This window comes from Callithrix jacchus, chromosome 3, assembly GCF_049354715.1.
Source record: "Callithrix jacchus isolate 240 chromosome 3, calJac240_pri, whole genome shotgun sequence".
In the NCBI taxonomy this organism is placed as follows: Eukaryota; Metazoa; Chordata; class Mammalia; order Primates; family Cebidae; genus Callithrix; species Callithrix jacchus.
In genome coordinates, this window is record NC_133504.1 from 152,059,087 (window position 1) to 152,072,430 (window position 13,344).

Sequence of the window (13,344 nt, forward strand, 5' to 3'; positions counted from 1 at the left end):
AGCACATTAAGCTGCAAGGAGAAATGCAATTTATAAGATGCTTTCTCTCTCTCTTTTAACCCCCTTTACCAGGTGTATTTTTAAAGAAATCCGTTTATCGTTCACATAAACCCCCTTGGCCCACTTACTCTATGTTACAGGGCGCCTGAGTCTTGCCAATGTCCCAGTCCTTTATAACATTTCATGCACTTCAGGGGGTAGGCTTGTTGTTAAATTGAGCGTGTAACACTCTTACAAAACAGGTTTTCTATGACATCAAGGTTTCTTCTCCCTAACGGGGGGGGGGGGGGGGAAGAAGAGGACGAAGAAGGGGGAAAATACACACACTATCTCAATTTATGCCTAAGGTATATGATCAGTTAAAAAGGCTTAAAAGCTCGGGGAAATTGGATCAGGGAGAATCGTCACCCAACTTTCATTATTTCCAAGTAGTGTGATTGAATTAAAGGGCAGGGAGCTGGTTAGAAGGGAGGATCAGGGGCTCGGTGCGTAATGGTGTGGTATTAAATTCTAATTAGAGATGCAGGAATCAATGATAGGGAGGTTGGACAGCTCAGTTCCCCAGTGCCAGCCCAATAGACGGATGAGTTATTGTCATGTAAAAAGCGCCAGCAATAAGACCAACCGCTTTGCTATTGTCCAAGTGGAAAGAGCCAAGTTTATTATGAGGACTATATGCTCTAGAGACCTCAGACAAGGCATCTCATAGGAGGCTTTTTCATAAAACTAGGCTCTGCTGGTAGTAAGGAGGCCAGTTTGGAGGCAGGCGTTGAGCTGTGCACATCTCCCCACTCCAGCCACCTTCTCCATATCCATCTTTTATTTCATTTTTCCACTTGGCTGAGCCATCCAGAACCTTTTCAATGTATAAAATGGAATATTCTTACCTCAATTCCTCTGCCTACGAGTCCTGTATGGCTGGGATGGACACCTCGAGCCTGGCTTCAGCCTATGCTGACTTCAGTTCCTGCAGCCAGGCCAGTGGCTTCCAGTATAACCCGATAAGGACCACTTTTGGGGCCACGTCCGGCTGCCCGTCCCTCACGCCGGGATCCTGCAGCCTGGGCACCCTCAGGGACCATCAGAGCAGTCCGTACGCCGCAGGTAAGGACCGTCAGCTTTCTCAGCGGAGGAAGCCGCCTTTCCGCTCGTATATAGGAAGCCTTGATTGCATTTGAAAATGGAAATGTGTTTAGTATTTACCAAACGAAATTTGCTTACACAAATGAAAGAATTTATCACGTTAGAAGCGATTGCAGGGAGGGGTAATTCACTTACAGGGTTACACTATCCTAGTCACACCCGAACCGCCAACAAAATTATCTTAAGCTGCCAAAATGATAGGCATAATTTATTTACTTTGCGATGAGACGTAAAGCTTAGAAAATAATTAAATAACAAAGAGTAAAGCTCATTACTGGCAGTGTCTCTTTTTTTAAGAACCGACAGCGGCTCACACCTCTTTGGCTGGTCATTTTTATGATTATTTCTTTAATTTATTATTATTTTTTTGCAGCACTTTCCCCCAACTTTTTGAGCCGGTTCAACTTTCTGAGAATTGAAAACTTCCCAAAGTGGGACTGTTTGGTAACTTCTTTCCTGGCTCCCTGATATTCCGAGTGATGTTTTTGGATTTTTTTTTTCCTCTCTCGTTTTTTCCTGCTGAAAGCACTAGCCCAAGTCCGTCACATCGCGCTGTTTCAATCCAACCAAAGGCTCTTGTGCCAGAAACGATGCCGCCAAGCCCGAAGTTTGAGCCTGGGTTTCCGTAGATAACAAATTTGCTCAGTTTATTACAGCGGCTTCTGTCTGCGAGTCTCGCGCGGGTGTAGGTAGCGGCTGCCGTATGATCTGACTTTGTAGTCCCCACATTCTGGCTTCACGGCCGGCGTCTCGCCGGCCGATTAGCTCACTTTGTCTTCTCTGTCATCCTCTCTCTAGTTCCTTACAAACTCTTCACCGACCACGGCGGCCTCAACGAGAAGCGCAAGCAGCGGCGCATCCGCACCACTTTCACCAGTGCGCAGCTCAAAGAGTTGGAGAGGGTCTTCGCGGAAACTCACTACCCGGACATCTACACCCGGGAAGAGCTGGCCCTGAAGATCGACCTCACAGAGGCACGAGTCCAGGTACGCGCGCCTGCAAACTGACCCGGCTCCGCTGCACTGGTCCAGGGAGGTGTATGGGTGAGGGGCGGCTGGTGAAATTGGAAGTCCTGGAGCCTCAGTGAGAAGGAGCTAGGGGCCCAGGGCAGATCAGAAATATTGAATTTGGTGTGGCTGTGTGTGCGAGAAAGGCTTAGAGCGCCCGCTCTTAGCATTTTATGCACAGCTGTCAAGTGTTTCTCACCCGAGCAAGGAGCATGCCTTGGGACGTGGATGGGCCAGGGGACAGGAAGTGCCTGTGGTGGAGGGTGTGCAGACTTTGCTCCCGTTTTATAAGTTCTTTCCCCCCACAAATGCCTCCTAACTCAAGTGTGTTTTACCTGGCCCCATGGCATATTGGTGCATTTTTCTGGTAACTATGACTTGAGTCAGATTTGCAAAGGGGCTGTGACTTCACGAAGGTCAAGAACCAAGGTTTACTCTAACCTCTTAGGCACAGGTGCGCTCACAAGTTGGCACAGTGGCTCCGTGGGTGAGCCCCCCCCCCCCCCACGGAGAAGCAGTGCGCACCAACGCAGGCTCTTCCAGGCCCAAAGGCCCGAGGTGGGCAGCGGAGCAAACCCAGCGGATCCCTTTTCCTTAAAATTAGAGCTTAACTTTAGAAATTAGGCTTAAGAGTGAATGGCGAGTTCGGGCTTGCTCAAGAAGCCGACTCACCAAAATAAGGCCTTCCCTTTTAGGGTCTTTCTGGGACCTGGGCCTTTTTAACTCTTTCTAATCTTTTAAACTCTCCTGCAAGGCTTCATTTCCCTGGAATGCTCAGCTCGCCCTCAGAAAGTTTCTCCGAAGATGCACGGCAACAAGGAGGGGTAGACTCGGTGGACTCAGTGCGGGGAGGTGTGATCACGGCGCACAGGGAGGGGGGTGTTAAAACAAGCCAAAGTGGAACGTGGGCCACCCTAACTCGTGCTTTTCTTTCCCATTTCCTTCTTTCCACCCCTGCTTCACCGTCTCTCCTTCCTTTGGCCAGGTGTGGTTCCAGAACCGCCGCGCCAAGTTTCGCAAGCAGGAGCGCGCAGCTGCAGCCGCAGCGGCCGCGGCCAAGAACGGCTCCTCGGGCAAAAAGTCTGACTCCTCCAGGGACGACGAGAGCAAAGAGGCCAAGAGCACCGACCCGGACAGCACTGGGGGCCCAGGTCCCAACCCCAACCCCACCCCCAGCTGCGGAGCAAGCGGCGGCGGCGGCGGCGGGCCCAGTCCGGCTGGAGCTCCGGGGGCGGCGGGGCCTGGGGGCCCGGGAGGCGAACCTGGCAAGAGCGGCGCGGCAGCAGCGGCGGCGGCCGCGGCAGCAGCAGCTGCGGCGGCGGCGGCGGCTGCAGCTGGAGGCCTGGCTGCGGCTGGGGGCCCTGGACAAGGCTGGGCTCCTGGCCCCGGCCCCATAACCTCCATCCCGGATTCGCTTGGGGGCCCCTTCGCCAGTGTCCTATCTTCGCTCCAAAGACCCAACGGTGCCAAAGCCGCCTTAGTGAAGAGCAGTATGTTCTGATCTGGGATCCTGCAGCGGCGGCGGCGGCGACAGCGGGCGAGCCAGGGCCCGAGCGGGCGAGTGGGCGAGCGGGTAGGCCCAAGGCTATTGTCGTCGCTGCTGCCGTGGCTTTTTCATCGAGGGCCTAAAGTAATCGCGCTAAGAATAAAGGGAAAACGGCGTCGCCCTCATTTCAACCCCACTCCTACCCCCTTCCTTAACCCCCAAACAATACAAAACAAACAAACTTCCCTGGCTTCGCACCTGCCTCGGCCGCGCAGCGGGTTCAGGGCTCCGCCTGCTGACCGGGGGTTGTGAGCAGTGCGGCCTGGACGCGGGGGCACTCTCAGGGGGCTGTGTCTGCGTATCAGTTTGTGTCTGTCTCGGGGAATGTGTGTCTGTGGCCCAAGCAGGTGATAGAGATGGGGGGTCGCAACCAACTCAGTGACTTGTTTAGAAATAAAAGACAAAAAAGTAAAACTAGAAACAAAAAAGTTGGAAGGCAGAAACCATTAAAAAACAAAAGCCAACAACCCAGAAAGGTTTAAAAAAAAACATAAGAAAGAAAAAAGACAAATTAAAGGAGAGGCTAGGGAGGAAGCTGCAGCTGGAGCTGAGGACTCGATCTGTGAACCCCTAAATCCTCTCCCTGCTAACAGCTCGGATTCTCTTGGGGGCTCTTCTTCAGGGAAGGGTAGGGACGCCTTTCCAGCCCACCTTCCTATCGTGTCCTTGGGTTCGGGTCACTGTGGCGACCAACGACTCGCTCAGACTGTCCCGGTGGCAGAAGTGACTTTCTGGCGCCCCCTTGCCTGTCCCACCTCGCCGAACACCATCCCGCCATTAGCGCATCGGAACCCCACACAGTTGCAACTCCCAATCCCGAATCTTTGCAGCGGTTCGGCCCTGAAAGATGCCCTATCCATGAGATGCCTTTTCATCCACAAACTCTGCAAAATGTGTCTCATGTTTCGCAACTTTTTTTTCCCCCTCGCTCCCGCTTACCCCGTCAGCATTTTCTTCTTCCACCAGCTTTTACCGAACTTTTTGGCACCGCTTTGGATTGGAGTCAATTGCAGTCCACATAACTGGCTGCAGAGAAATCTACCGAGCAAGGGAAAGGCACACACACGTTTGCAGAAGTGTCTCGGTTTGCATTTCTGTTGGAATGATCCGAACTGGACTCACATCCTGTATGGTGGATGGACTGTATATTGATGGTTCCATTCTTCGCTCAGTTTAGACATCTCCGTTGGGATTTTTTAATTATTATTTTAAAAGGCACAAACTCTAGATATTAGTTGAATGTTGAGGCTTTAACTTTTTCGGTGTCTTTCTACAACTGTGTTCTGTGACTCAATTGTATCGTGTTAATATCAGTACAGACCGTCTCCTCTATGTGACCGTATAATGTTTTTCTCTTATTGTAGTCTCTATGGCGTGTCTTTATGGTGTAACAAGGTTCTCACGGGTTCAATCTTTTGTGTTAGAAAGACCACAGTTCAGACAATGGTATATATTTTTGTTATCAGGTGCATGTCTGTCTGATTTCTTTTTTTTTTTTCCTGTTGGACTACGTTTGTGAACACAATTGTCATAAGTTATGTTTCAGATTTTTGAATTTATTTATATGTGTTATAATGAATGCTTCTATTTAAAAGGGAAATATTTCTACATGTGCATATAGTTTTCCAAGAGTGTACCATTAACTTGGTTGTTGATAATAAAAACAAAAAGCAAGTCTAGCAATTGAACTCTTTTTTTTTCTTGACTCATTTTTGTTTGATTGGTCATATTTTTTAAAAAAAGTTTTCTTTTAAAAGGATAAGGGAAGATAAAGGAAATTGTACTAAAAAATAGCAAGAAGCCCAGTTGGCTCTGGAAATCCAGGTGGCTGGGCATCTAAACCCATGCAGCCAAATTCAGCCAAATATAAAATTTAGTGCTTGGGAGATCAAGCAAGATTCTTGTCCATGCTTTTCTGTGCCCAGAAGCACACCAGGGCATTGATAAAAGAGTTCACATCTGGCTGCAAATCTGTGGACTGGGTGGCAGCCAAGGCAGGATTCGAATTCAGGTCTTTGAGGTGGAGTAGAAATGACAGTGTGGATTCTGCATGCAGGTGCCTTCAAGACCAATGATATCTAGCGAGTTCCAGGCTGTCCAGCTCCCCCAAACCCTGCAGACTACTGACACCCCTGGACAGCTGACAAACTCCATGTGGGCAGGTGATCAGGTGCCGTGTGGAACAGGTTTGTGCCTTCCATGCATTTCCTCATCTATCCTTCAAAACAAGACCATGAAGCAGGTACAATTCCTAAACCCTGTTTTCTTTTAAACAGGTGAGGGAATGGAGGCAACAGAGACTTAACCTGCCGAAGCACCCCCAGTTTATGAGTGATGGGGCCAGCCTTTGAAGAGAGAAAATCTCATTCCAGAGCCTGCAACATTTAACTGTATCAGTGGTTCTCAAAGTGTGGCTCCTGGACCAGCAGCATCAGCATCACCTGGGAATTTGCTAGTCACAAATTCTTGGGACCCACTTTGGGCCTACTGAATCAGAAGCTCTAGGGGTGGGGTCCAGCAATGTGCTTTAAGTTCTAGAGGTTTTGAGAATCACTAACTACCCTATAAGAAATGCAAATCAGAAAATTCCAGAACTTGGACTACCTTGGGAACAGGTGCAGGGAGGAATTCTGACAGCCTTAACAATCTCTTTTGGAGGGAAGGAGTCCTCACTACAGCCCCAAAATGGAATCCTGCCTCCTCCTTGAACCCTTTGGGCTACTTTCTCCAAGCAGAAGCCCTGTGTACACTTCTGGTCCTTACCTTTGTACCTCTCTGGCTGGGCATAATCAACACATAATTCAGTTCCCCTCATTTGAAGGGAGGCCACAGTTTCCCTCCTCTGGTTTAAGGATTAGCAGTTGATCTGGTTTAAATTTATCAAGGGCTTCTCACCACAAGCATGCAAATGTGGCTTGCATTTGATCAGTCAGGTTCATTCAGAAATGTCAAATATTTGTGTCACATCAAACTCAAATCATGTTTCTAGAAGGCTTTTAGGGCCAGGCGTGGTTGTTCATACCTGTAATGCCAACCTTTTGGTATGCCAAGGCAGGAGGATTGCTTGAAGGCAGGAGTTGGAAACCTGACTGAGCCACATAGGAAGACCTCATCTCTAGAAAGAAGGAAGGAAAGAAAGAAAGAGAGAAAGAGAGAGAGAAAAAAAGGAAGGAAGGAAGGAAAAGAAAAATTAGCCAGGTGTGGTGGCACATGCCTGTAGTCCTAGCTACTTGGGAGGCTAAGGTGGGATAATTGCTTGAACCCAGGAGCCAAGGTTGCGATGAGCTATGATCACGCCACTGCACTCCAGCCTAGGTGATAGAGATAGACTCCATCTGAAAAAAAAAAAACAAGAAGAATTTAAAAAAAGACTTTTAAATATTCTTTAAAAAATCTCTCTAAAGGCCCTTCAGTAAAGTCTCCAAGACAACATTGTCCATATTAGACTATCCACTAATTGTGCTAGTCTAATATGCTAGCAATAACCAGACTTCTTAGGTTCTAGTCTTTGGTTGTAAATATAACTTAGAAGGTCTGAGATAGACCACAAAAGCAAAAATTTATTGGCAAAAAGAGCAATCAAGGTCCTGGGCCTTGTCGCAGGAAAGTTCACCTTCCTTTTGTCATGGAAGACCATGAGGTAAGTCTCTGAAAGCTGATGGGCAGGCTAGTGGACAGGCATTCCGGAAAGGGCAAGACCAGCAGAGAAAAAGAAAGCAAGGAGCAGAGAGAGGAAGAAGAGGGATAGAGAAAGAAAAGGAAAAACAAATAGCCACAGAAGAGCTTTTGGAAACCCCAGATAAGGCCCTAGAAATCCTTTCAGATGTGAATAAACTGATGAGGGTTGCCGAATTTCCTTCTCCTGGCCTTGAGCTACTTTGAGTGACTTGCCTCCAGGACAAGGGAAACTCTGGGGTTGGTGAGAAAACCATGCACTCACCTCCATCCCAGCTTCCCATAGGACTGCAGTGTAAATGTCTGGAGGCACCCAACTGTAGCTCTAGTATTCTGAATACCACCTTTGTTTTAATTTGGATCACCTCTGCTTCTTTTACTGATTAAAGAAGCAAACTGTTGGGAGGCAAGTCTATGAGGAAATGCAAAATAATATCCCCGTAATATGATGGAGTCTGGTGGCAGGACACTCTGTCTCTCACATTGTGTCATTTCCTTGGAGCCCTGCACAGTGTGAACAAGCTCACTTTCACTTTTCCTCTCCTAAAAAATTTGCATTTTGGCTCATCAGGGCATCCTTTTTCCTGGCAACTCTGGGACCACATGTGACTTCACAAAAGCTGCAGAGCCGATGCCAGATGGCCACCCATAAGCCAAGTCTCCTTCAGAATGGCAGAGCGCAGAGAATCGGAGAGTAGATTTAGAGGGAAGTAGACAACACAGCAAATAGCAGCGGTCCATAACTCACTCCTGATGCATCTCTGTGACCACTGTATATCCTTAGAAAGACAGCCTATGGTTAGAGATGGTCCTCAATTCAGAGAAGGGATCTATGCTACCTGGTGACTTTGCTGAGGCTGGACATGAACAGACTAAAATCAGTCAGGAGCTGACAAGTAACACCTACTAACATTTATTGAGTGCCTACTGCATGTCAGGCTCCATTTTAAACTTACAAGTTTTAATGTATTTAGTTCTCATGACTAATCTGTGAGATAATTGCAATTTCCATTTTTTTTTTCTTATGAGGAAACTGAGGCATTGAGGAATTGAGTAACACGCCATGGTCACACAGTTAGCAGGATTGCAGCAGAAACGGATTGCAGCCCTAGCTGGCTGGTGTCTGGAGCATTTGTTCCTTAACCACTGTTCTTTAGAGCCTTCACAAGAGGAAGAATTCATTTCAGTCCACAAGGTTACACACTATCAGACCCTGGAGGAGATTTTGCAAGAGACTCTGGAGGCAGGTGAAGGTTAGAAAGGGCAACAGGAGAACAGTGTTGGGTTGGGAATCCCAGCCAGACTCAGAAGGAAGTCCAAGGCCTGAAAGGCTTTGCAGTCCCCAGAAGGAGGGAGAATGTTTTCTGCAAGGCAACATATTTACAGCTCACAGTCTCTTTCTGGTAAGTGAACAAGACAAGGAGTAGCCAGAGGCATAGAATGTGGAAGGGAAAAAAACAGTCACATTTATGAAGTGCAGAACATCAGTTGGTGGACAGGAAAAGATGTCAGCCTCTGGGCTCATTCATCACCATCATGACAGACGGATGGTGCAAATGACAAAAGCCCACCTGCATCCTTCATCTTCCAGCCCATTCCGGAGTGGCTGTTTACAAATCTATGTGGATAAATAATGACTAAACGGGCTGGGCACAGTGGCTCATGCCTGTAATCCCAACACTTTGGGAGGCCAAGGAGGGTGGATCACCTGAGGTCGGGAGTTCGAGACCAGCCTGACCAACATGGAGAAATCCCCTTCTCTACTAAAAATACAAAAATTAGACAGGTGCTGTGGTGCATGCCTGTAGTCCCAGCTACTCGGGAGGCTGAGGCAGGAGAATCGCTTGAACCCAGGAGGCAGAGGTTGCAGTGAGCCATGATAGTGCACTACACTCCAGCTGGGCAACAAGAGCAAAACTCCATCTCAAAAACAAAAAAAAAAATAATAATGACTAAATGTCTTTACCTTACAGTATTCCCATGTTGGAAAGCAAAGTACAGTGCAAAGATCTGTGACCTCATTAGACCAACAGGCAGGATTATATGAAAACAGTCTATGACCATGTCCCCACCACCATGGTAGACATTTTGAATTGTAGTAGTCTTGACTTAATACAGGGGTTCTCAACCTTGGGTTCATGGATAGAATTCAAGGGATAAAGAGAAAAACACGTACACATTTTCAGTAACCTCTACCTGAAACACAGCATTTTCTTTAATGATGAATGTGGGCAGTGTAGCTACAGTAGTAATTGTCAGTACCCGTGACTTTGTAGCCAGTGGAAATCACAGTTATTTTCATTTCACAATAGAGTTTTTTGAAGCTATCTTAATGATAGCTTAATAAGTTTGAAATTATGATAAAAATACTAAATCAGGCATTATATCTTGTTATTTAAGCCATTACTGAAGAAGCACAGATGTTACTACAGCACGAATTTGTTTTAAAACATTTTTGATAACTTTGTGTCAATTGGCTTCTGTTGTATTTCTATGCACTTTAAAGGATTATCTTTCCTTTTAAATATTTTCTTTATTTATTAAGCAATTTTTAAAATTTATTTATAATTGACAAAAACTATATACGTTTGTCGTATACAAGATGTTTTGAAATATATATACACTGTGGAATGGCTAAATTGAGCTAATTAACATATACAGTTCACCTATTTACCTTTTTTGTGTGTGTATGGTGAGAACACTTTAAATCCACCCTCTAAGTGACTTTCAAGAAAACAATACATTGTTACTAACTATAGTTACCATGTTGTAGGGAAGATCTCTTAAACTATTCCTTCCACTTAACTGAAATGCTATATCCTTTAACCAACATCTCCCCAGCCATTCCCTGCTGGGGAGATGTTCCTTATTGTTTATACCTTAAAACATTATCTTGAGAAGAGATTCTTGGATGTCACCAGGCTGCCATGGGATCTATGGCACCCACACAAAAAACTAGGAATGAATGTCATTCCTGTCTCCTGGCCAGCTGATGAGAACAGGGTGTTCCGTCTCTCTGTGAAGCTGACTTAGAACATTTCTTCAGGATCAGAGCATGTAATCATTTCATTTCATGGGTAGATGAAATCTTTGAGAAGTTTTAAAGCTATCCCATGCTCCTTCAAGAGACAAAAGAGAATAAAACAAGCCCTCCAAGTTGCACAAAGAAAGTTCCAGGGTTTTCTAGGCCACTGGCTGGGTGGAGCAGGAGAGAGCAGGAGGTGATTCAGAGGTTTCAGCAGGACTGGAGAACCCTCTTACTGTTTATGAAGGATTTACATGAGCTGGGCACTGTGCTGCACGTACCACACTGTCGAGATTCAAGTCCATTGACTCTTACCCAAGGTCACATCATTAATAATGGCAAAGCAAGACTCAGCCCAAAGCTCAACCTCTTAATCAATATGTTTAAAAGGTTTGTTTTTTTCCTTTAAAAAAAAAAAAAGGTAAGGAATTCCGTAGTGACCTAGCTGTCACTCACTTTACCTTTTGTCTGAACTTGAAGGCACTGGGTCTGTTGGATTACCCCAAGGCCAAGTGATGGAGCAATGACGTTACTTTAGCCATGTGTTTGATGTCAAAGACCTCCCTCTGGGGAAAGTCAGACATCAAGGGAAATAAAGGTCTCTTACCTGAATATAATTTCATTAGGGAAAGTAGTGGATGACTGCTCTATGACTTCTCAGATGATTTAGGCGATGATTTCCAGAACAGGAAGAACCTGAGTATAAAACTTAACTTCTTCACAGCCCCAGTGGCAGGGCCATCTTGGACAAAAGAGGAATGTAAAGCCGACGTGTTTGAAACTTAAGATACTGTGCTTTTTGGAGTATTCACTGTGTGTTAGATACTTGGCTAGCTGTTTGGCATTTGTTATCTATATAGTATATCAAGACTTCTGGGGTAGGTGGCATTGGTATGAAAAGAAATCCAGGTGACAGAAAAGCTGAGCAACTTGCTCAGGACCCCAAAGCTGGCATGTGCCAGAGATGAGCTCCAAACACATGCTGCTTGACCTCCAAGTCCCATCCTCTGGGGCTCCCAGAGTCCAGAGAAGTCACTAGCATGGCCTAGAACTCAGTACTGCCCTTAGCCATGTTTTTCTTCTTTTCTTTTTTTTGAAAGTCCACTGAATTATATACTTTAAAAAGGTGGATTTTATGGTACGTGAATCATATCTCAATTTTTTTAAAGTAGAGAATAATGCAAGAAATCCATCACCACTTTTACCTTCCTCCATAATCTTTGATTTCTTACAGATATAATTTATATACACCATCCATCTTAGTCTTAAGTCAGAGCAACATCAATTAGCAGAGAGGGAAGAGAGTGAAAAATATTGCTGTTTTCTTAACCAATTATCTTTTTTTGGAGGCTAGAAAATGTCTGCTCTCCAATATTGCTTTTAAAAATTGGACAAAAAATTCTTAATATAATTCTTAAGACTCTGTTTCACACTGAAGTAAAGTTTTCCAACCTTGTCACTGAAAGCTGGGTGCTATTAAAATATTCAGACATTTTAACATCCCTGTATCTGACTATGTACTGGAACAATCACGCATGGAAACTCCTCTGTAGACCCATTCTTGCCTACAATTGACTGGAAAGAAGCCATAACCTAAAGGACATTTGAGCCAGGTGTGGCGGTTCATGCCTGTATTCCCAGCCACCTGGGAGGCCGAGGTGGGTGGATCACCTAAGGTCAGGAGTTTGACCAGCCTGGCCAAGATGGTGAAACCTCATCTCTACTAAAAATACAAAATTAGCTGGATGTGGTGGGGCATGCCTGTGATCCCAGCTACATGGGAGGCTGAGGCAGAAGAATTGCTTGAACCTGGGAGGCAGAGGTTTCGGTGAGCCAAGATCATGCCATTACACTCCAGCCTGGGCAGCAAGAGCAAAACTCTGTCTCAAAAAATTAATTAAAATAAATAAACAAATGAATAACATTTGAAAATATCTGAGGGCACTCATCTACTTATCCTGGAATTTCCTTCAGGTGCATTGAAACACAAACAGAGTTTCTTAGAAAATTATGAAAAGATTAAATTTTCTTTTCTCTAAGCACTCTACTACTGATGGAAGAAAAAGGAAACAAACAAACAAAACGATGACGCTGGTGAGACTATGGAGAAAAGGGAACACTCATGCCCAGCTGGTGGGAATGTAAACTAGTTCAGCCATTACAGAAAGCAGTTTGACAAACTTAGGTATACACTCAAAGGAATATACATTTTTCTACTATAAAGACACATGCACATATATGTTCATCACAGCATATTCACAATAGCAAAGATATGGAATAAACATAAATGTCCATCGATGGTAGACTAGATAAAGAAAATGTGGTGCATACACACCATGGAATACTGTGTAGCCATATAAGAATGAGATAGGGCCGGGCGCGGTGGCTCATGCCTGTAATCCCAGCACTTTGGGAGGCCAAGGCGGGTGGATCACAAGGTCAAGAGATTGAGACTATCCTGGTCAACATGGTGAAACCCCGTCTCTAATAAAAATACAAAAAAAATTAGCTGGGCATGGTGGTGCGCGCCCGTAGTCCCAGCTACTCGGGAGGCTGAGGCAGGAGAATTGCCTGAACCCAGGAGGCGGAGGTTGCGGTGAGCCGAGATCGCGCCATTACACTCCAGCCTGGGTAACAAGAGTGAAACTCCGTCTCAAAAAAAAAAAAAAAAAAAAAAAAAAAGAATGAGATAACATCCTTTGCAGGAACGTGGATGGAGCTGGAGGTCATTATCGTTAGCAAACTAACACAGAAACAGAAAACCAAATGCTGCATGTTCACACTTGTAAGTGGAAGCTAAATACTGAATACATACAAACATAAACAAAAGGAACAACAGACATCAGATCCTACTTGAGGGTGGTGGGCGAGGATCAAAAGACTACCTACAGGGTACTATATTTGTTACCTGGGTGATGAAACAATTTGCACACCAAATCCCTGAAGCA

At 45.6% G+C, this 13,344-nt stretch overlaps 1 protein-coding gene across 1 annotated transcript; it reads left to right on the forward strand.

Annotated features, from left to right (window-relative positions):
- Nucleotides 1–645: 645 nt before the first annotated feature.
- PHOX2B (paired like homeobox 2B) lies at nucleotides 646–5,375 on the forward strand. Its single transcript, XM_002745891.3, has 3 exons — nucleotides 646–1,104; nucleotides 1,942–2,129; nucleotides 3,136–5,375. The coding sequence occupies exons 1-3, from the start codon at nucleotides 864–866 to the stop codon at nucleotides 3,649–3,651; spliced, it is 945 nt and encodes a 314-aa protein (XP_002745937.1). The 5' UTR covers nucleotides 646–863; the 3' UTR covers nucleotides 3,652–5,375.
- Nucleotides 5,376–13,344: the final 7,969 nt, after the last annotated feature.

What these genes read in the sequence shown, in the direction of transcription:
- PHOX2B (XM_002745891.3), top strand. Translation starts at nt 864, where the DNA reads ATGTATAAAATGGAATATTCTTACCTCAATTCCTCTGCCTACGAGTCC. An exon ending in GAGCAGTCCGTACGCCGCAG is followed by an intron (nt 1,105 to 1,941) that starts GTAAGGACCGTC and finishes TCCTCTCTCTAG; the next exon opens with TTCCTTACAAACTCTTCACC. An exon ending in TCACAGAGGCACGAGTCCAG is followed by an intron (nt 2,130 to 3,135) that starts GTACGCGCGCCT and finishes TCCTTTGGCCAG; the next exon opens with GTGTGGTTCCAGAACCGCCG.